At 39.2% G+C, this 21,450-nt stretch overlaps 2 protein-coding genes and 2 long non-coding RNA genes across 11 annotated transcripts in view; 3 read left to right on the plus strand and 1 right to left on the minus strand.

The window, feature by feature from the left end:
• Nucleotides 1-7,621, plus strand: part of LOC111326241 (uncharacterized) — a 25,663-nt gene extending 18,042 nt beyond the window's left edge. For 3 of the 6 annotated variants that reach the window (XR_015995970.1, XR_015995967.1, XR_015995971.1), the window contains 4 exons: nt 1,813-1,894; nt 4,815-4,913; nt 6,904-6,951; nt 7,198-7,621. Coding sequence is in view for 1 of the 6 variants with exons in the window: in XM_088746807.1 (XP_088602933.1) it covers nt 1,813-1,894; nt 6,904-6,907 (86 nt within the window). In the remaining 5 variants the exon portion in view is untranslated. Of the gene's footprint in view, nt 1,895-4,814; nt 4,914-6,903; nt 6,952-7,197 lie in introns of all 6 variants that reach the window. The other 3 variants (XR_015995968.1, XR_015995969.1, XM_088746807.1) reach the window with 3 other exon arrangements.
• On the minus strand, nt 6,867-14,679 carry LOC111326240 (uncharacterized). Of its 3 annotated transcripts, XR_015995973.1 has the most exons (6): nt 13,948-14,657; nt 12,742-12,837; nt 10,590-10,742; nt 8,971-9,094; nt 8,533-8,595; nt 6,867-8,038 (listed from the first exon to the last, which is right to left on the minus strand). It is a non-coding gene; the product is annotated as an uncharacterized LOC111326240 (long non-coding RNA). The 3 variants fall into 3 exon arrangements; XR_015995972.1 differs by lacking the exon at nt 10,590-10,742 and having other exon boundaries at nt 14,569-14,679; XR_002694423.2 differs by lacking the exon at nt 10,590-10,742 and having other exon boundaries at nt 13,948-14,637.
• LOC148741804 (uncharacterized) lies at nt 13,261-13,537 on the plus strand. The gene is made up of 2 exons (XR_015995975.1): nt 13,261-13,372; nt 13,488-13,537. It is a non-coding gene; the product is annotated as an uncharacterized LOC148741804 (long non-coding RNA).
• A 166-nt stretch (nt 14,680-14,845) lies between the features above and the next one.
• LOC111326204 (uncharacterized) lies at nt 14,846-20,908 on the plus strand. Its single transcript, XM_022930145.2, has 8 exons — nt 14,846-14,977; nt 15,224-15,266; nt 16,655-16,726; nt 16,834-17,349; nt 17,625-17,722; nt 18,709-18,758; nt 18,960-19,145; nt 20,220-20,908. The coding sequence occupies exons 3-7, from the start codon at nt 16,675-16,677 to the stop codon at nt 19,123-19,125; spliced, it is 882 nt and encodes a 293-aa protein (XP_022785880.2). The 5' UTR covers nt 14,846-14,977; nt 15,224-15,266; nt 16,655-16,674; the 3' UTR covers nt 19,126-19,145; nt 20,220-20,908.
• Nucleotides 20,909-21,450: the final 542 nt, after the last annotated feature.

Below are 21,450 nucleotides of genomic sequence, written 5' to 3' on the forward strand. Positions count from 1 at the left end.
ATAAAATTCGATGACATTCTCTGTAGGTGTGGGTGGTTTCCTTGTTTCCTTCCCAAGCAAGGCAGATGCTCTTCTAATCTCGCTTGAGTTTTGGCAGTGCAGCTTATTTTATAAGATGAGTAGTGATGTAGATAACACAGAAACATTACAAATGCAAGCAAGATAAGTTTTAACTTTTGCTAAAATGCTTCCACGAATTTTCACTCTATAACAACGTGTGATGAAACTGGGCTAAGATTAAATAAGCGATGTGAGGGATAAAACATTTTTAGAAAACTACTCCTTTTTTAAGACATTGGAGTTTTCATTAGTCTTGATCTATGATACAAAGGGTTCGGTGTTACCCAAAACTATCTTCCTTGGTCTTCATCAGTGAAGCAAAGACTTGGTCCCAGAAAAAAGGGAAAAGCTGTTTCGGAAAACGGATTGTCTACGTACGCTGAACAGAATAACTGACTGACTTTGAACTCTGATGCAAAGACTTGGTCCCCGAAAAAGCGGTTAAACTATTCCGGACACCGTACACACTTGTACAAGGGATGGGAGACTAAATGCTTAACCTTTCATGGGTTGTTGTCCCCCAAAAAATCTCTTCCTTAGTCTTGATCTGTGATGCAAAGACTTGGTCCCCCAAAAAAAGGAAAAACTGTTTCGGACATTGTACTGTATTTATACACTGATCGGACGTCTGACTTTGTACAAGAGATGGGAGTCTCAAAGCTGACGCTTTAAGGGCTCGGTGTCACCCAAAAAGTCTCTTCCTTAGTCTTGATCTGTGTTGCAATGACTTGTTCCCCAAAAAAGAGAAGAAACTGTTTCGGACATTGGACTGTCTTTATACGCTGAGCGGACGTCTGACTTTGTACAAGAGATGGGAGACTAAAAGCTGGCCCTTAAAGGGGTCGGTGTCACCCAAAAAGTCTCTTCCTTGATCTGTGATGCAAAGACTTGTCCCCAAAAAAGAGGACAAACTGTTTCGGACACTGGATTGTCTTTATGCGCTGATCAGATTTTTGACTTTGTACAAGCAGGGGCGGATCCACGATTTTTTGAGGAGGGGTGCACCACTAAAGCATGGCGTAACTGACTGGTGACCGGACGTAAACAACTTGTAATAGCGAATACGAAGAAGGATTTTTCCTTTTTTTCTTTTTGCAGAATACCATTTATATTAGCAGGCCGCAGGTCATCTCAAGGGGTGGGGGTGCGCACCCCCTGCTCCCTCCCCCTAGATCCGCTCCTGTCAAAGCTGACCCTTAAAGGGGTCGGCGTCACCCAAGAAATCCCTTCCCTAGTCTTGATCTGTGATACAAAAGGCTTTGCCCCCCAAGAATGAGGATAAACTGTTTCGGACATTGGACTGTCTTTATATAATGAACGGACGTTTGACTTTGCACTGACTTTGACTTTGTAAAGACTTGGTACTCAAAGAAGGGATAAACTGTTTCGAACACTGGACTGTCTTTGTGGAGGTGGGAGACTAAAAGCTAACGTATGAGTGGGCCGGTTTTATCCAAACCATTTTCTCTTAAGTTTTGATCTATGCACTGAAGACTTTCTCCCAGAAAAGAAGAAATGTTTCGAACACTGGATTGTCTTCATCTGCCGAGCTTATGTTTTCTTTAGCACAAGAGATGGAAGACTAAAAGCTCAGTGATCAGGGAATCAGTTTCATCCAAAAATCTCAAAAAAGATATGAAGATTACTCATTTTTAACATCGCTACCTACGTTGAGATTTAAAAACTCGGTTAGGATTTTCATGAAAAGAAAAAGATGTTAATCAAATTTTGTTTGTTTCAATCATTATACAGGACATAAGCAAACGTGGAATATCGTTTGTGTTCAAACGGCTTGGATCTCAGTGGACCCTGATCGACTCCTTTGGTGCCAGTGGTAAGTATTTTTTTATTGTCGCGTGGCTGCATCATTTTTGGCATTTCGTAGAGTTGAGCTTGGGATAAACTTATAAGAATGTACCTTTTTTTTCGGGAGAGGGCGGGAATAAAAGCGACAAAAGCACGGTGTTAGCGGTGCGAGTTCAATTTACGGCGGCAGCTCCTGAGGAACTCTACAGCAAATTCGCCCTCAACGGATATGGGTTACAGAAGAATGAAACAATCGGCTTATCAGGCTCACACAAAAGTAAATGCCCGGATGAACAACACAGTTTGTCTTTGAACGATTGTCATACAACTTGCCCCCCTGGACAATTAGCCCCAGACAACTCGCTCCTAATCTTCAGACAACTGGCACCCAATATGAAAACACTTGTGTTACGTTGGACAAATTTATTTTTATGTTCATAAAGTAATAATTTCTTGAAAGAAGAGGAAAGTTTGTTTTTCAAAGTACATTACGAGACAGAGACTTGCGTTTGTAGCGATCGATTGTAACGATCGCGTAAACAGATGAAAGTGACCATTTTGTCTTCCAGCCACAGCATTTGAAGTAATTGTAATGAAACAGCTTTTACTGTTTTTGTTTTATGTTTTGGAGTATTCCGCTGTGAAAGAACAAACACCAGACGCAAATAGCAAACAACTTTGATCGCAGACATGATCATAGTCGCCATATTGAATCTGCAATATTTGAGCCCAGGGAATATCAACCCAGGCCTGTCGAATAGACACAGCACAGCTTACCTCTCAGAAAACATGCACGCGCGCTATCATTAGTTAAGTCCCCTTCAAGTGCGCAAGTGTCATGAATACTTTGACAAAATTAAAGTGAATGAATGAGACAAGGCAATACATTCATTTGATTGATCATTGATCACCAACCGAGAATCATCTCAGAACTACAACACGCGAACAACTAGAATGGCTTCCGTATGCCACATCTCTGTAGATGTCAAACTTGTGCAGCGCTTCCTGGCGAGGATGGTATCCCAAACTTTCGTTCCAATGAAATTTTGCGGACCCCAAGTAAGCGGCCGTAAGCTGCTATGAACAAAATAGCGCTCGAATCTGTCGTTCCATGTCTAAGCAACGATGTATTGGGCTTTCTGAATGTTCGTCTAATGAACCCCATCTTGTTTAGAGGCATCGTAGGAGATTTTGGACGCTTCTAGGTTACATGCTTCTCTTTATGCTCAATAGGTCCTATGGTATCGGGTCAAAGAATACATAGCAACTTTCAATAGCTATAAAAGCCAATGGATCTTTGGTCTTTAAGTCTTTTCAGGTGTCTTTTAAGTGTACTGGTATTAGTCAAAGTCTCAAATTGTTGAAAGGCGAATTATTTTTTTTTAGGCAGGCCTCCTCATCGCGTCCATCGGAACCACAATCTTGTTTCTCCTTTCCGTTATTGCCCGGATGATGGACCAGTTTTGCTCGAGTGATGATTTTTTTTCTTTCCACGATGATGGTTACAAAAAAATACTTTTTCGCTAGCGTGGGACAACGAGAAAATTGTGAGTTCCCATGAGGAATCGAACCTCAGACTATCTGGTAGTACCCAGATCTTCGTGGTTCAGTGGTGGAGCATCGGGGTGGGGAATTTGAAGGTTCCAGGTTCCACTCCTCACGGGGACTCAAAATGTTTTTCATTATCTCACGCTCCTGACGAGACGAAAAAACAGCTTTTGTTCTTTCTTTACCGAGCTCACAATTTACTATCTTTCTTATTCTTATTATCAATCGGTTTCCTTTTTGATAAATCTGCCTGGAGGGTCAGAATGGCAGTGAATATGATCTCCAGCGAAAGTCGTAAGAAAATGTCGCCATCACGTGATGTGTGTGCACTTGTAACAGCTTTAACTCAATGGCGGCGATATGGCATCGCAACTTTGCCGAAAAATAAGGCACAAAAAATCCCATGATATAGATAATGGCGCAGCGACGAGCTTAGAGAAAATTAGAAATTGATTCACAGATATTTGGTATCCATGTGGCATTTTGAGCGTGTTACTGTCAGAGTATATATATAGTGTTCACTGATGAGCTGTGTCTTTCTTAGATTGTATTTCTTCACATTACTTTCAACCTGGTCTTCATTTTTATGGGAATAATGGACCACCTTAATCCTTACAACTTAAATTCAGTTCCACTAACGAGTTACCAGAAGGGACCTCCCTTCCGGCTCATTTTTTTGATATGTTTTTTCATGGAGCGCTCTTCCATGATCGAGGTCATGGTGTTTTGTATCGCGTGTTTGCGGCGCACAAAATTGCCTGTAATTTGTACGAAACAACAGAATTTCCATTAGGAAAATGAGATAGACACCAAAATGACATATTACTAGTTTGAAGAGATGAATGCAAAGTAACAAGTAACAACGATGGTCAAGGAAAGAAAAGACTTAAAAGAGTTTTCCAAAAAAAAAAAAGATGTGCTCAATTTTTAAGAAACTGTAACTGTGATTCAGTAGGCGCCTTTTTAAAAAGATGGTGTAGATTTCCTAGAAAATATATTGTTATTTTCCATGATGTTAATATCACTTGCCATTACTCTTCTCAATACTGCATACAACATTACCGAAATATTCCATTACAAACTACGTCGCAACATTTTTGTGATTGTGGAAGTAAAATTGATGGGGTTATGATTTAATTCAAGATGGCGGCCTCCTGTCGTCACTATTAAGTTTGCTTTTGATGAATAAGTTGTTTTGGAAAAATCTGACTCGTTACTTCCTTCATTAAGGTTAAAGTTTTATGTTCCATTGTTAAGACAGAAAAAACTTCATTGAAAACGGCAGGTAGTTACCGCAGTACAGGAAAGCCTTCTTGCAGTTCTCACAGCTGGTAACCAAGCTACCGTTCAAGTTGAGGTATTAACTTACTTTTCGTTAACACAATTATTTTTGTTACCAGGTAAACCTATTGCTTAGTCGAAAGTGGGACAGAAGAAGTACCGTAAAGCCCACGTGGAAGTTAGTATGATGTTTTCTTTTAACATCCGAAACAAATTCGGTAAGTTTGTGTTAAACAGTCGTTTAAATAGAACAACAAGATTTCTAGAGTAATTCATTGAATAAAACAATATGGAATTCTTGAATCCAGGAAAACAAAACAAGTACAAATATATGAGGGCGCTGAAGACAAGAATTATTATCAAACGTCACTAAGGCCCGGTTCAAACGTCGAATTTCACATGTGCCGAACTTAATGCGAGAGTTCAATGCATGTGAAGTGCGACGTTTGAATAAATTAAATTCGACTGTTTTTAATTAAATGCGACTTTTGCCGTATCTGCGACTGAAACAGTCGAAGATTCGACTTAGGTTCGACTTTTGATTCAAACGTCGCATCTCACATGTGCCGAACATAATGCATGAATTACAGGAAATTATTATAATTCATTTACTACCCCCAACTCGCCAGGACTTCTATGAATGCCATTCGCGAAAAAGCCAAAATAGTACAAAAAAATGGTGGGAGACGAAGAAATTTGAAGTTCTCGCTTTGAAAAGACAAATTACAGTTGTTTGAGGTGCGGTAATTACTTTTGTATGAGGTGTTCGGTTTTTGAAAACGAAGAGGGCACTCCTCGGTGGAAAGTAGGAAACTCTGTGGCATATTGTGGGTCGTGTTTCAATGAAATGATGGAACGTGAATCAAGTGAAAGGATCATGACGAAAAGCCAAGATAAAGAATAAAAAACAAACAGCAAAAGAAGAGCATCAGTGAAGCAATTAAGCAAACGCTCAATAGACATCTTCGTCTAGCAAATAAGTAGTGCGCCTGGGAATATCGACAGCGAATAGAGTTAAATTCGACGTTTGAATCAAATGTCGTATTTAACTATTTTAGTTGACTAAAATAGGAGTTAAGCTCGGCATATGTGAAATTCGACGTTTGAGCTGGGCCTAAAGTAGTGCGCCTGGGAATATTGACAGCGAACAGAGTTAAATGCGACAGAGTTAAATTCGACGTTTGAATCAAATGCCGCATTTAACTATTTTAGTCGACTAAAATAGGAGGTAAGTTCGGCACATGTGAAATTCGACGTTTGAACTGGGCCTAAGTAGTGTACAAATAACTCCCGAATCGAGTACAAATATCACGCGATATTAGTATATTTGGTTATGTTGTACTTTATTACATCTACTTTAAAGTCTCCGGTGATCCTTGTAACCTGATAGGCTCTCATTGGTGCGATTTAATCATGAATCGCACCTCTTTTGCTCTAAATCGCATCGTTTTCTCAGCCAATGAGGAAGATGTACTAAAATACAATAACCAATCGCTTGTCTAAAGAAACCAGTCTAATTGCAGGAAAATGCAAAACAACTTTTGCAACTTTCTACAGACCGGCTCATTACTGCATCAACAAAACATTTGCAAAGACTAAAAAATAGCCCGTATCTGAGCGACTGAATTTTGCAATTTCCAAATGGATGTGATAAGGTGGTAATTGAAATTGCCATTGGTGTGGTGCAATTTTGATCTGGTGCGCGCTCATTTCATTTTGAAATCGTGCATCTGATATCAGACCAAATTGCATTCAACTGTGTTCAATTACTATCATGTAAAGGAGCCTGTTTACTCAGTCGTCTGCGCGTGCTACGCTTGTCTACTTACTTCGCTTTACCGGCATTATATTTAATTTACATGAGATAATACAGTTGGATATTAAATAACTTATTAGACGTTTTTTGATTGGAGTATCGCCTTGCAAACTCGTTAAAATACGGCACAACTCGAAAATATACTCATGAATACCATGTACCAAAACGTCTGGTAAGATATAATTATTTGTTCCTTGAAATTTGCCAGTCTCGTATGGTTCTGTAAAGAAGACGAATAAAATGAGAGCTTCTAGGCGTATTTTGTCTCTACAATTGAGAAGGTACAAAGAGACCTACGGATTTGCATCTGCAAATATGTTGAACCATTGTGAGCAAAAATGCCTGCACCGTGTAGTGTCGTAATATGAGTTGGGTGTATTTTCCTCTTTCAGGTAACATGAAGATTACACGTTTACAAAGAATTTCAAGTGAGACGAGTGGCAAGTGTAATCACAGTTGCACTTATACTTGTGTGATTCTGTTTTAAGGGGTTCATTCATTTGCGCAAGAGTGTAGATTCGTGAAAGAGACGACTAAACAGATTTTCTTTAAATTTACGTTGAATGCTATGTTTAGGAATTCTCGTCCTTATGGGTTTCAGTGTAAAACGCATGCGTATTGATGTTATACTTTGTTTCATGATGTTTCTATACTTCTTATTCGCGGTTTTGTCGTCATTTTATCAGGTTTAAATGAAGGATGACCACCTCAAGAAACCAAGGATAAATGTTAACTTTAGGGATTGATCCGCCACCCTCTCCCGTCATACACAACCTGTTTAAACAATTACTAAGTATTTGTAAAATCTCTCTACCTTGTGGTAACAACATTTTGCAATACGCATGGTTTGAAGACAGAACCTTGAAATAAACGTTTGTACCGTAAGGTGGACAATGCTTGAGAAGACTTAATAAATCTATAGGCTAGTGGTGGGTGCGGTGGGGGAGGATGGATAGTGGAAAACTGTCAAAATCTTTGTTATATTATTGTATTATAACATTGTAAGAAGAAGATTGTAATACTACTACTGTATTATATTTTATAATATCTATATATTACAAGATTGTATCGTAGTACTACTGGATAATGGCATTAAAAGATGTTTAGGAATTCTCGGGTAGATGTCCTGTGACAAAAGTTAGTTTGACTCGCGCCCAACGGGCTCGTGGATATTTCTGGAGTACAAATATCGCGTGATATTTGTACTCGTCTCGCGCGCTATTTGTACTCTACGAAGCACAATTGGATAATGATGTCTTAAAGTGACGGGTATGTGGAAGGGTGCTTGAAAGGGAATCGCCGATGTTTTTTTGTTTTGTTTTTTTTTTTTTTTTCAGGTTAGATAACTTCAATAAACTTTCTGATAAAGTTGGGGGATGGTGGACGGATCGAACTCCAATTTTCACTTTATTCTCTGAATTTGGGGTCGATCCAATTTTGCTTTCTTTCCAAGATTAATATTTGTCTTTGCCCTCATGGTTGAGGTGTTCGTGTTCCTTGGCATCCAGCTTTCGGGGTCAAAGAAACCTGCAACACAGGGAAGTAAAATTAATAACAAGAATTTCTGCCATAAGAACGTTACTCGCCTTCAAACTTTATCGGACGGATTTTTCCGCCAAAAGAGTATGACAAATTCCCACTGGCTTCTTTCCAACTATGCCACACTGGGTTCGACACTAACGGTAGCCAACTAGCCATAGACTATAAGAAATTCAGTTTTGGCGAGTGGTTTTTGATTGCCACTAGTCAATTGAGCTAGTAAACAAACTGAAATTGTTGCGACATCTAAGTTGTCACGAACCACTTGGCTAGTAAGTTGAAAAGTTAGTGTGGAGCCCTGCCACAACAATTAAACTCATAGACCTGGAAATAATTACATTCAGAAGTTAAGATGAATCCGCATACGTCCTACATAAACCTTCATCACAAGGACGACACATGTTTTCTGTCAAAAGACCACGAAAAATCTCCATGAACGTGACAGAAGCTTTCGTTCAAACGAACAACCAAGCTATACTCACCGGAATAAAGAGTATTGTCGTCTCCCCTGCCCTTCTTTTTTACATTTGTGATCTTTGGGGTAGCTGAAAGAGGAAAGGTACACGATCATTCAATAAAAAAATTCGCAGTTTTAAGGGGTTAATGTTCTCAGAGAATTCAGGACCACCAGTAAAAATTAATCTCATCAGATAAAGAAATATTTTGGCATTCCTGACAATTTATTCGTCATGTCTTTTAGTTATTTGTTGTTAATAAACCGAAATATTTAAGATACAACTCAAGGATCACAGATTTAGAGATGAAAATTAAAACTAGTTCTCGGACCAAAACTAAAGAATTGACAATTATTTGCTTTGGTGGGTGCATTTCGTATTAACTCGATCGAAAGACTACGTAACGATCTGCCGTTTGCAGGGGGAATAATAATTATAATTTTCGTACGACACATTGCCTCTTACCTTTAAAAAAAGGAGATAAAAAGTCAGATCTTCCTCAAAGCAAGTTATCCTTCAAAAGCGAATTTTCAGAGGCGACAGACGGCCGCTAGCTTGCATCACATCATATCCACCATCAATCTTTGGTCTACAATCACAAACACATCATGTCATTAAATACGAAAACTCTACGAAACCAGTTTCACTTACCTTTACGACCTTAAAAACCAATACCGTTGAAGCTATCAGAGTAAATGTTCAAGTTTTCCAAAAGAGAGTGAAAATAATTTTCCACTCTTTTTTTCTTCTCCAGCAATCTGAAGTAACCTTCAAAACACAAATATCTTTAATCTCCTCTGAAGAAAACGAGACGCCATCTTTATCATTTGCTTTCTCCAGCAATCGGCAGAAAGTTTAAGATAACAAATGTAAACTTTACTTTTATGTGGCCGCAAATAAAAAGATTATCATTTAATTCAAAACCAGTTTCAGTCTTAAAGTCTTTGAGGCTTAAAAAATCACAAAGTACAAAACTATCAGAGTGAAGAACGCATCTCTTTTCTGAAATAAAGCAAACAGCGATGGATGGAAAGGAAACGGAAAAGGTTGAAACCGTAAGCCAGGCGTTTTCAAATCATTCAGGTAGCGTGAATTCGGCATGGAATTTGCATAAGACAACTTGCGTTTTGCACGTGGCTTTCTGAATTGGCTCTGCAATTCTAAATGCTGTAAAGCAAATTTTTCAGTAATTATTGTTAACATGAAAAAAATTTCAGTGAATTTTAGGCCATGGAGAACCATCTGCGGAGTTGTATGACGTGAATTTGATTGATTCGATTTAAATTTATTCATTTTTTCAAATACTAAAATCGACAGTGGTCGATTTTCTTATTGCTTGAATTGCGCGTCGAGGTAACAGTAAATCACGAACACTACTCGGTTATCTAGACATTACATCATTTGGAATAGAATTAACAAACAGCCAAGCAAGTGATGGATAGCCTTTGATGTTGCTACTTGCAACTCTTCATCACACAACCACAGGCCTTTAGAACACGTTTTGCGACAAAAAGTGAATAAGAACACTACAACTGCTCAACTGTACGATTCGTTTGACAAGATATTTGTCAAGTTGTGTCAAGCGGCAAACGGTATTTTCGTTAAAAAGATTTAACTCCCCCCTCCCCTCCCCTCCCCTCCCCTCCCAATCCACAAAATAAACCAGTAGTAACTTGGACTAGACTACAATAAAACAACTTTCCACTTGCAGATCTTCAAAACCCTGGGTGAAACTACGTGGAGCCATGGTATCAAAATGTTGGAACGAAAATCTTGAATAATGACAAAAACATTCACCCTAGTCTTTGGAGTAGACAAACTTCCTTGCAAAAGCACTTTCAAAACGGTTCTCGATCATTTTATTTAGCCACCTCTATAGTGTGTCATTCTGCTCTAATCCTAACAGTACTCCATCTACTCAAATCCCAGCCCCACTTCAAAAATTGCAACCTAATGTACACACAAATTTACCTTGTGGCATCGGAAATGTTAATTAATGTTGCTTACTATGGGCTACATTTCCTCTGCATTGTGAGTGGAATGTATGATGATGATATCACATACATAAATACATACACACTTACTATAGTGAGAACACACTGTGAAGTTGAACATCCCAGTATAATCAGGAAGTCAGTCAAAAGAGTGAATCAGTCTCTAAGTCAACCTGCCAGTCAGCCAGCCAGTCAGGTGATCAGTCAGTCAGTCAGCCATCCAGCCATCATTCACCTGTCAGTCTGCCATCAGTCAGCAAGCCAATCAGTCCATCAGTCAGACAGACAATTTGTAAGCCAGTCAATCAGCCAGTTAGTCAATCAGCCAGTTAGTCAATCAACCAGTTAATCAGTCAGCCAGTTAGTCAATCAGCCAGTTAGTCAATCAGCCAGTTAATCAGTCAGCCGGTTTGTCAATCTGCCAGTTAATCAGTAAGCCAGTTAGTCAATCAGCCAGTTAATCAGTCAACCAGTTAGTAAATCAGCCAGTTAGTCAATCAACCGGTTAATCAGTCAGCCAGTTAGTCAATCAGCCAGTTAATCAGCCAGCCTGTCAGCCAGCCTCACAGCCAGTTAGTAAACTAGCAAGGCAGCCAGTCTAGTTGGCTCAGGTCAGTCAGTCAGTCAGTCAGTCTGACAGTATCTAAATCAATCAGCTAGCCAGCCAGTCAGTCAGTCAGTCAGTCAGTCTCTCTGTCATTGAACCAGAACATTTTTCTGGGCTCTATAACATGATAAAGCCATGTCAGATGTTGTACAAGAGAAATTAAAGCTTATTAATCACAAACCTAAGGTGCATGATGTACCAGCCTTTCTAGTATTCTCATGATAACATCCCAAGTGGCTTTATCACACTATAGAGCCCAGAAAAAATGTGATTTATAAATTTCATAACATTATTACAAGGTTTGCCAAAGAGAACACATCTCATCTTGTGGTCAAGTTGCATATTAATCCAGTTTAAGTGTGAAAAACCAATGAAAGTGCTAGAGAGAATGAACCTTGCCTTCTGCCTGCCAGAGCAAAAATGGCTGAGTTGAAGATTGAATTGATGAAATAGAACCAAGAATTTGAGCAGAAATTATGGCGACAACTGAAAAGAAATAGTTATATACAAAATGAAAGCATACATGTAAACTATAATTTACCACTCAGGAGTACTACAGTTTGCACAAGGAAAACACACACTTTTTGGTCAGAACTATTGCATACAAAACAGTTTCAGTATTGTTTGGAGCTTATCATTGGGAAAAAATTAGTTTCAGAAATTTCCCTAGTGGAATTCATTTCCAATTTGTGAACTTAATTCTTAACTCTAAAAGTACTTATTTTGTTGCGTTATGATGGATGAAAATTGGCAAAATCAAAGGACAAAAACACAAGCTGTGTGCACAGGTTTAACTATCATTAAGCTCTTGTTAACTTGCAACACAATATTTTTCTTTCACCAAAACTGTTTCCACTGCTTCTACTAAAATCAAAGCATTCCTTGAGTTGACGGTGGCAAAGGATTATTGCTTGATGTGGGATTGCCCCAAAATTTGCAGCATGACGCCTGATTGAACCTAAATTATCTGCATGACGAGGGACCAGACATCATAGCCTGATGCATGATTTGCTATTTTACTAGTGGGTGACACATGATTTACATGTCTTACTAATTAGAGTTCCCTGATAAGTGAAAGCTCTTCGACCTAGATGGTAGTCTGAATGTCAGCAGTCCTCTTCCCCTAACTCACAGGGTTCATAGGGATATAAAGCCTGAGTTAATGTTCTCGGAGCGTCTACTTTTCAATGAGTAAGTCGTCTACATTTGTCTAACAAAAAAGCAATATGACAAGGGAAACGCAATTGAATCCAGAATAAAAAATTTCGGATGCAATCTAATTTAAATAATGCCTCCTAGAGGTTAAAATCTTACAATAATCATCACTCCTTTTTACGTGATGTGTGATTGATTAAAAAAATCTTCCATGTGTGATTTAATGGTTCTCATCAAAGTCCACAGCAAAGGCTAGTGGCTTAACATACACAACTGAATACACATAAAATTACCACAGGCATGAACATTTTATCAGGTTACATATAAACAAACATTTCTGATAAAGGCCATAATTTGCTAGAGCAATAATGTTCTTGAAGTTTCTGAGCTCCACCGAGAGGCAGTTGGCTAAGCCATGTGTAATAACGACTCAAGAAAAAGTGCTTGGGGCACCTCAAATAAAAATAAAAACAAACAAACCTATGTAAAATGACGAATATGAAGTCCACGTCTCCTTCTTTTGACACATGGCCGCCAACAGGGTTCGCCATCTTGGACTTCAATCACGGCTAGACCCTGGGGCCGAAGAGTAATAGTTAAAATTAACCCTTGAATATGAAACAAGGACTAAGGACCACGGAATAAGGACGAGGTATGAAAACACGTTCTAGGATGTAAAATTCGTACTGTATCAGACGGACCGAGTATGAAATTGGGTCAGGGTATAAAATGCGGAATACTGATAACAAGCATTCGTAAAAAGACATGAAGGACGCGTATTGTGATTTGGCAAAGTCTTCTGGTGGGGCCAGCATTGCTGCTGATTCTGTTGAAGAGCAACACTGTTTTGCACGCCGTTGACAAATGCTCACTGTTTTAGATACTTGTGGCTAAGACAGCACACGCGCGTCTGTTTTCCTTTGTCATCAAATATGATCCTTTAACCACATTAGCGCTGGGCCAATGAGACGAGAGCGAGCCCTTTAGCTACGTGATCGGGGAAAATCAATCCGAAATCAAAAAGTAGAGAATTCTGTTATTGAAGCAGTGTGATCGTGTCTCTACAATTAGAAAATAGCCTGTCTTAAACGGGATTGCGCCTTACAGAATTGTAAGTGTATCTAAAATATCTAGAGGAAGTTTTTAATCGAGTATCTGTTCCTAAAGAATTGCGATTTTTGAAAGAATGGTGCTTAGTCGACTCACGTGTATTCGTTTGCTTTTAGTTGACTAGCTAGCTTGTGTGGAATTACGCATTAAAACTAGTTCAAAACAACTGGTAGATCCCGTGGACGCTATTTTTCTTGGTGTATCTTCTACTACAGTAGCACGCTAACCCGCGGTGAGAAACAAACACTGAGCTGATATTCCGCGAGGCTCTTGATCTTAACAATTTTCCATACCCAAGATTTAACAAGAGTGTTTCATCTAAGGACCCTGAGATAGAATTTTTTAAAACTCTTATTGCTCCCGCAGAATCTTACCAGTTATAGGCAAACTTTAGTTATATGGATCGTCGGTTCAGTTTAATTTTCACAAACAGTAATATTTACACAGAAGCATATAACCGAGGATAAATGCTTCTGATTCACAAAAAACACTGATAATTCCAGGCTACGAGATAAAACAACGCATAACAGCGATTTGATAATGACATAATTGCGCAAAGGATAATTAAATCCTAACCCTAATCATCTTGTAAACGTCCGTTCAATTCATCCAGCTTGATGCCAGACTCTCATTTTTCCTGGAACAGGTTATCCACTCTCTTGGTGCAAGCATCAGGGAAAAAGTCAATCGCGATGAAAATAATTCTAATTTTAAAAATGGTGGATCAGTGCAAACTTGAAAATCGAGTTCGAAAATCTCTGAACAGAACATGACCAACAAAGAAAGTAAGCGTTCCAATTTCGGATTGATATATTCTTTTAAAACGCTAATAAAACGCTCCGAGATTGCAATTCTCTTGTCTCGCTAATGCTTCGCTTGACAGTAGTAAATCAGGATGACCCCTTTTTTAGCGGTGGAAACTACGAAAACAAGTGAAGGCTTTGTCCTCCCAGATTGAGATAATGTTTGAGTCAAATCGAATTTAGTGAATTCAAAGTTGTACTCCCTTGCAGAGCTCATCCAGCAAACACAGACGAAAATCCAGCTTCCTAAGCGTTACCAACCAGTTCTTGTTTTCAAAAGTAGCATAAATATTTATGGCGAAAAGGTATTTTTTACAAATGAGGACAGAATTCCGGATTGCAGAGAGCTGGACGTCGAAGATGAAATATCCTTCCTTTATGAATACCAACTTACCATTCTGAGGATACAAAACGACAAAAACCAATGAACAAATTTCAGACAATCGAGCATACGAAACGAAAAAAATAAAAACAAACCAAGTAAGCTTAGCTTAATTTCAACAGAGAACTCTTAGGGAAGCCAAGAAATACCTGTTAACTTGTCACGGGTGATTAACTGTCAATGATGTAACGCATAATCCACGTGTTGCTATTGGCTGATTAGTGACAAACTTGCCTTTAATATACAAGATTGCCACCTGTCAAATCAGTGTTTACTCACTGACGTAGTGATCCTTACCCGGCGTTCCAAACCAGCGGTTCACGTACTCTTTTAGGAATTAGGTAATTTTTAATTCATAAACGGTTCGGAGATCGTAGTTTGGTTAGGGTGATCTTTCGTCTAAAATCTTCGGGGATTCAAGGTAAAATATTCGATTATTTTTATACCGTGTTTTTTAGTTTGAGAGCACAAAGTTTTGCTTGCCAAATTCGCTATTTACTATTCCTGCAATAGGCGTTGGTCGATGACAACTCCTCTGCTACCTTAGTTTTGGACTTGTCAACAAAACTACACGGTCAAATACGGAGAGGTGAACGACATTTATAACATAACTAACAAGTATCTTCCAATTCGTTTGAATATAACAGTGTTTTCCTGTTTTTTCAAGACGTTAAAGCAAGCCCTGAAGAACAGTCAGTATTTTAACGAAGGTGAGTGAGTCATGGATAATATTTGCCCCCATGGGACATGTGTGATCGAAGCACCGGTGATTTCACTCATAAACAAAAAATATCATCCCTTCACCCATTCTACGACTTTTGTGTTTATGCTTCAAAGTAAAAGAACATTCTCATCTCGAACTCTCTTACTGATGAAATTAAGCGCTGATAAAATGATAATTACAATGATATTTGGTCCAATGTCAATAAAATTGAGGTGAAGTCACCGGTCTAATAGTTTTCATGGTGAAAATTGTTAATTCGAGTGTAAAAGTTGAAATATTCATAATCTTGATCATCTGGAATGATCAATCTGTTATTGCTGATATTAGGTAAATATAATTCCTGCAAGCGCAATGAAAACCTTGTAATCCTATAATTTTGCAAGAGAGATGAGCTCTTTAATTCTCTCGACCTTAAACTCAAGGAACCAATCATGGTGAGGACTTCCTCATCACGGGAAGTTACTACTCGAATTAAAACGCCGGAAGGAACTGGGAAACCTTTTGAAGCTGATTACGGTTTGGACCAAACTGAGAGCGTGTTTATTCTTGAGCCATCTGGAATAGAGGTCAATTTTATTCGCAGTAGAATCGGCTCATTCAGACGGGCTATAACCTTTCATAAATTTGACGTTGCCTTAAAAGAAAACAATTACTAAGGAAAAACGCTTGACCTTCATATGAAGAGGTACAATTTTCACTCGTATTATTTGTGTCAAATCTTTTACTTTTCGGAAAAGTTTCATCAGAATAAATTGGTTATTCGGAGCAAAGGAGTAACTACCCATCAGGTCCCCTTTGTAGGAGGCGCAGTGGCCTCATGGTTAGTGCGCTCGACTCTGAATCAGGTGGTCCGGTTGCAGCCCTGGCTGGGGACATCGTGAATGGTGAATTTAATACTGGAGGGTAACCCTGCGATAGACCAACGACCCCTCCAGGGGGGAGGAGAAATACTCTTAGTCGCTTCATACTGCAGAAACCGAAGTTAAGCGTGGGTCTGATGGGCCACTTGGCTCGTAGACAGACTTTACCTTAGGTCTCCTTTAATAAAATGTTTTGGATATAATCGTACCTTTTTAGAAACGTTGACATACTCTGGGAAATTTGTGATATAAAAGAAATTTGAGAGTACAAGAGGCGCTATAGTAATAAAGGCTTTTCTTGATTGGTAGAACGCAATGATTCTCTCTGACATTGAAATAGCCAAAGTCTATAGAGCATCGACTTTCTACAGTCTCATACTGGGAAAATGGTTAATTTATTTTCTTACTATTTAGACCACCACCAAACACTCAGTTTATATAAAAATAAGACATGCAATATTCGCCACAAATACAACCACGTTGGCTTAATAGATGTTCATTATTTCATCCACAGCGGACCGCTGACCAACTAAAATGACACGAGCAACGCTACTGTTGTGCTTCACGTTATTTGTGCTGACGCACGGTATGTACAAACTCTTATGTTTGTTCGGCGAGAATCAATCCAACATGATCGGTATAGACTTTCTTTCCTTAACCGCCGACTCACATTAAATCACATTTACATTTCAGCGGCGCCCGAGCCGAGCAAACGCGGCTGTTGCGCTCCAGGCCCCGAATGTGACAATCCATGCCCGGATCAACAGGATTCAGCCCCTGATCCTCAGGAGCAAGCCCCACCTATGGCTGGATACGCTCCTGCTGCTGAGGGCCAACAGTTCATGCCCGCGCCAGAAGAGCAACAGCAGTTCATGCCAGCACCAGACCAACAAGCACCACAAATGGATCAACCAATGGATCAACCAATGGATCAACAGCAAAGCGATTGTTGCCAGCCTGGACCCACATGCTTCAACCCCTGCGCCCCACCACCTCCCCCTCCCCCCAGTTTCTTCGCCCCTCCTCCACCCCCACCTGCAGCAGGTACCTGTTGTCCACCAGGTCCCACATGCAACAATCCTTGTGCAATCCCCCCACCCATGCCTGATATGGGAATGGCAGGATGTTGCGACCCGTCCGTCATGCCAATGTGCGCAAACCCCTGTCCACCCCAGCATCCTCCCAGAACTGCCTATGCACCCTACCCAGGTAAGTGATCCCTGAGTCACATTTTTGTTGATACGGTACCCACCAGTTAGGTTAACTACAAATTGTTGTTTCAGAGTGTTAGTATGTCACTGACAATTTTCTACGGGATCAAAAGTACGATCAGGACCAACCTCAGGAAAAAACTAGAGATGGATGACGGAAATATCCTCGTAGGTCGTAGTCAAGTAACTAGAAGTAGAGTCTGAGAAGTCAGTTGATTTTGTTAATGTACAAGGTGTGCGCTTGTTCCTAATAAATGGCTTGACACTTTTCAGGTGAAATTACAATGAAACTCAAGCAGCCATGGAAGTCAGAATTCACCGATCACGCATCTGCTGCTTATCAGATTCTAGCGGGAAATCTCGCCACTGCCGTAAGTCAGCAATCAGACTATATTGTGCATTGAATATCCAAGGTTATCTAAGATTTCGCTGGTTTTTGGTTTACTTTGAGTCATGCCGAGTTAATGAAGAAAACTCCACCACTTCCTGAACCTTATCGTAACTTAACTCGTAAATTCAGGTCGTTTTCTTCGACTTTGAGATCATAGTAATTTTTGCTGTATTTACCCGTTTTTCTTTAAAGTGCCCATAATGTCAAAAAACGTTTTTCGCTCATCGATTTGGATAAAACGCGATTTTTTTACGAATTTTTACAAAGTTCAAAATTCTATTTTCTTGCGGTCGACCCCTGCCGCTGATCACAAGAATAACGTGCTCAAAATGACCACGTGACTGATGTCTGTGACGTAGGTTCAGGAACCTCACTTGACCTTAAAGTGCATATAAATACACTGGTTGAGTGCGGGTCGTTTACGATATTGTAACCACTCTGAAGCAAATTCCCAGATAAGTCACAGATAAGACTCAGATAAGTCACAACCCAAAATCACGTGTTCCTGAACCTACGTCACGACTCACTTTAAACCGAGGAAGACTGGTGCGAATGGTGGACCAAAAATGGTGGCAAATGTGAATGTCTTTATAAATTATAAAAAAATTGCGTTTTATCCAAATCGAAAATTTTTTTCGCAGAAGTTCATTTGGTGAAATTTAGAATTAGATGAGCGAAAAACATTTTTTGACATTATGGGCACTTTAACCCATTGTGAGTTTAATTTCATTGACGCACGCTCTTGTTTTGAAAATAAAGAATGGTAATTTTACTGTATTATTTCCGCACTACATAGATTACATCCTCTTATATTGCGGGCCTTATTAGAAGGCAGCGACAAAGAAGAATTACGATTCTTCATTTTTGAATTATTTACCTTCTCTCAATAGCTCTTTTACTTGTATATGAATACGTGATACCTTTAATGAAAAGTCATCGAATTTTTTATATTTTAACTCCTTTCAGATTAAAACCGCTTTACGTAGAGAAGCCTTTGTCAACAATATCTATTTCAGGTAATTTTGTCTTTTGCTTAAAGATTAGCACCAACGACTTAGTATCATATAAGCTATAGTTTTTCGACCAAGTTTTTCACGCTCCTCGGCTCAGATTTAAGAGACAATTTTTCGAAAAAGGCAAATAGAAGTTAGTAACCGATCTCTACCCACTACACATGCTCTTACATATATACCTGGATTGTGTTATTACCTTAAAAGGGAAGGTTACGTGCCCGGAAACCCTTCAACTCAACCAATCACAATTGCACATTTTATGGTGGACGGCGGATCAGATGATGCGTCACTTCTTCAACAACAAGTAACTCCTGACGAGTCTCTTGGAGACGGACTTAAAGTTTACAAGGATTCATTCAACGCGTACTAGAAAACAAACACGACAACAAGGTGCAGTTACGCTCTACCTCCATAAGACCGTCAGTTTTTTGTTTTTTTTTACACTTATACGTCTAATTACTTTAACCTTTTCACTTCCTAAATCTAATATAAATTCTCTACACTGTCTGCCATACTGTTCTTACAATTTTAGCCCTGAGAATATAGTGATTTCAATAGAGTAATATGATCCCCTATTTGATATTTACCTTTCTTCTCTTGGCCACTTTGTTCGAAGATGTAACGATATTGTAAGGAGAAATTCCAAATTGGTCATTGTCAGAAGTGGAAGAGTCAAAGTGAGACGTTTTCAAGCGGTTTCCAGACACCCATTTTACCCTTTTATTCATTAAAATAGAGTGACAAAAGTGATCTAGCCAATCAGGGCATAGGTGCTTTTTCTCGGCGATTAAGGAGCAAAACCAAAAGTGCCACCTTCACGGCAACATTTGTGAATCGGCTTCCTATAGCTCGGCATAGACGAGTTAACCATTCGCAGCTAAAGTGCGAAACAAATTATTTATATCTTGACGAGGTCAAACGATATTTATACGCTAAAAGAGTTCACTACAAGACAGTGAGTTCTAGAGAATAATGGTCTAGTTATATAAACTAGAATCCCATGGCGACCTATGAGGTTTGTAATATATATCAGTGCGTGAATTTAACCAAACAATGCGACATCTGCAAATACAGCTTGAATTGAAACCTCTTATATTTCCTTTTCCTGCGACATTTTGCGCGTAATGTAGAGGAAATAAAGGACGTTACAAGCAGGTAAATGCATTCATACGATTGTACTTCTGATGGGAGTTTAAAGAGCAAAATGTAAAGGGCAGCGCTATTATAGTGTTGTAAAAGCTCTACGATAAAGTGCGTTTATTATTGACATCGTTAACTATTTGCGATCGATGATTCCACTGCTACTGCAGTAAAGATTAAGAATATTACGAAAGCTTCAGTGAGAAGTCACGTTCAACACAGTTTTGTACTTAAAAGGAAGCAAAATCAAATAAAAATTTACATTTTTTCGCTGTTACATTCTTACTTTCCTTTGTTCACTCTCTCTTTTTCTTTCCTTGACAGTACACGACTTGCAGGACAAACGACAGAACTACAGACCGTTATGGTGTGGGACACTACACTGCCTTGTACATAGAGTCCAAATCGACTGACACCTTTTCTAGGTTTCAAAGTTTATTTTGATGTCGAAATGTGAATTTGTTGATTTTTTGCGCTGATGGACGCATGCATGATGGAGACAGTTCATGCTCAATACATATCTAGCAAAATGAACCGTGTAAAGGCTACAGCAAGTAGTTTAAGACACTTCAGTATTGACGTGTGAACAAAGGGATGGATCTTAATACGTTGTACAAAAGCATCTTTACCTTCACAAGTATATATTCTCGATTATTCGCGTCTTCGATGAGATAGAAACTCAATTCAGGCGTAGTAATTGTGAAAATAAATCATTGCTATAAATTAAATATAAAAATTCTTAACGAAAAGCGGACAATGTTTGCGTCGTCGGGGATTTCCAATGACTACTTTGATTTTATTCTGTTATGGAAATGTTAAATGATGGAGAACTGTATTTCAGATTTGGGCATGGCTTTGTGGACCAAACAATTGTTCAATGCGTGGAGCATTTTGACCATCAGACGGTCTCCTTCTGAAGCCATGACCCATCTTAATTAGGTACTTGCTATTGGAAATGATAATTTGATACCGAGTCGTGACAAATTCGTGTATGAATAAAGTTTTAGCTTTAAGCTGCGTTTACTCCTTGAAGAGCATCAAGACCTACTCAAAAAAGAATTTTTGTCAAATGCCATTAGGAAGGAACTGTCACCAATGGCAATTATCATGGAAAGTGTCCTTGAGCAATGAGTAGAAATACCTATTACCAACTGAGATCTAGGTCCGTACTGCGAATCACGGACCGTGTTTTTCCTGCTTAAATTTGTGGCCAAGCGCGAGGTGCGCGTGCCATAATTCGCGTACGTGCCATTAATTCGAGTGGAAAAAATGAGGTTTCGTAACTTACTGTACGGACCGAGGAAACGAGGCTAGTAAGATTCTCGTCATATCCCTTAGCACAAATAGAGGGAGGAAGACTTCAGTTTAAGAAACTGTTCAATTTACCGAGCCGTACCGTAAAATAGGGCTCGAAAAGTCAACCAATCACATCTCATTTGAACAAAAACTCTTGCCAACTGAGGTGAGCTTGCTACTGTAAAAACAGCTCCTATCTTAATTGAAGTCTTCATCGGCTACTTAGCACTCCCTTCACTTCCACTATTAAATATCCACG

Source organism: Stylophora pistillata, chromosome 1 (assembly GCF_964205215.1).
Source record: "Stylophora pistillata chromosome 1, jaStyPist1.2, whole genome shotgun sequence".
Lineage (NCBI taxonomy): Eukaryota > Metazoa > Cnidaria > Anthozoa > Scleractinia > Pocilloporidae > Stylophora > Stylophora pistillata.

Bases quoted from the DNA above. Each gene is read 5' to 3' on its own strand.
- LOC111326204 (XM_022930145.2), top strand. From the start codon at position 16,675: ATGACACGAGCAACGCTACTGTTGTGCTTCACGTTATTTGTGCTGACG. The intron at 16,727-16,833 runs GTATGTACAAAC...TTTACATTTCAG, and splicing joins GTTATTTGTGCTGACGCACG to CGGCGCCCGAGCCGAGCAAA. The intron at 18,759-18,959 runs GTAATTTTGTCT...TTACCTTAAAAG, and splicing joins GTCAACAATATCTATTTCAG to GGAAGGTTACGTGCCCGGAA.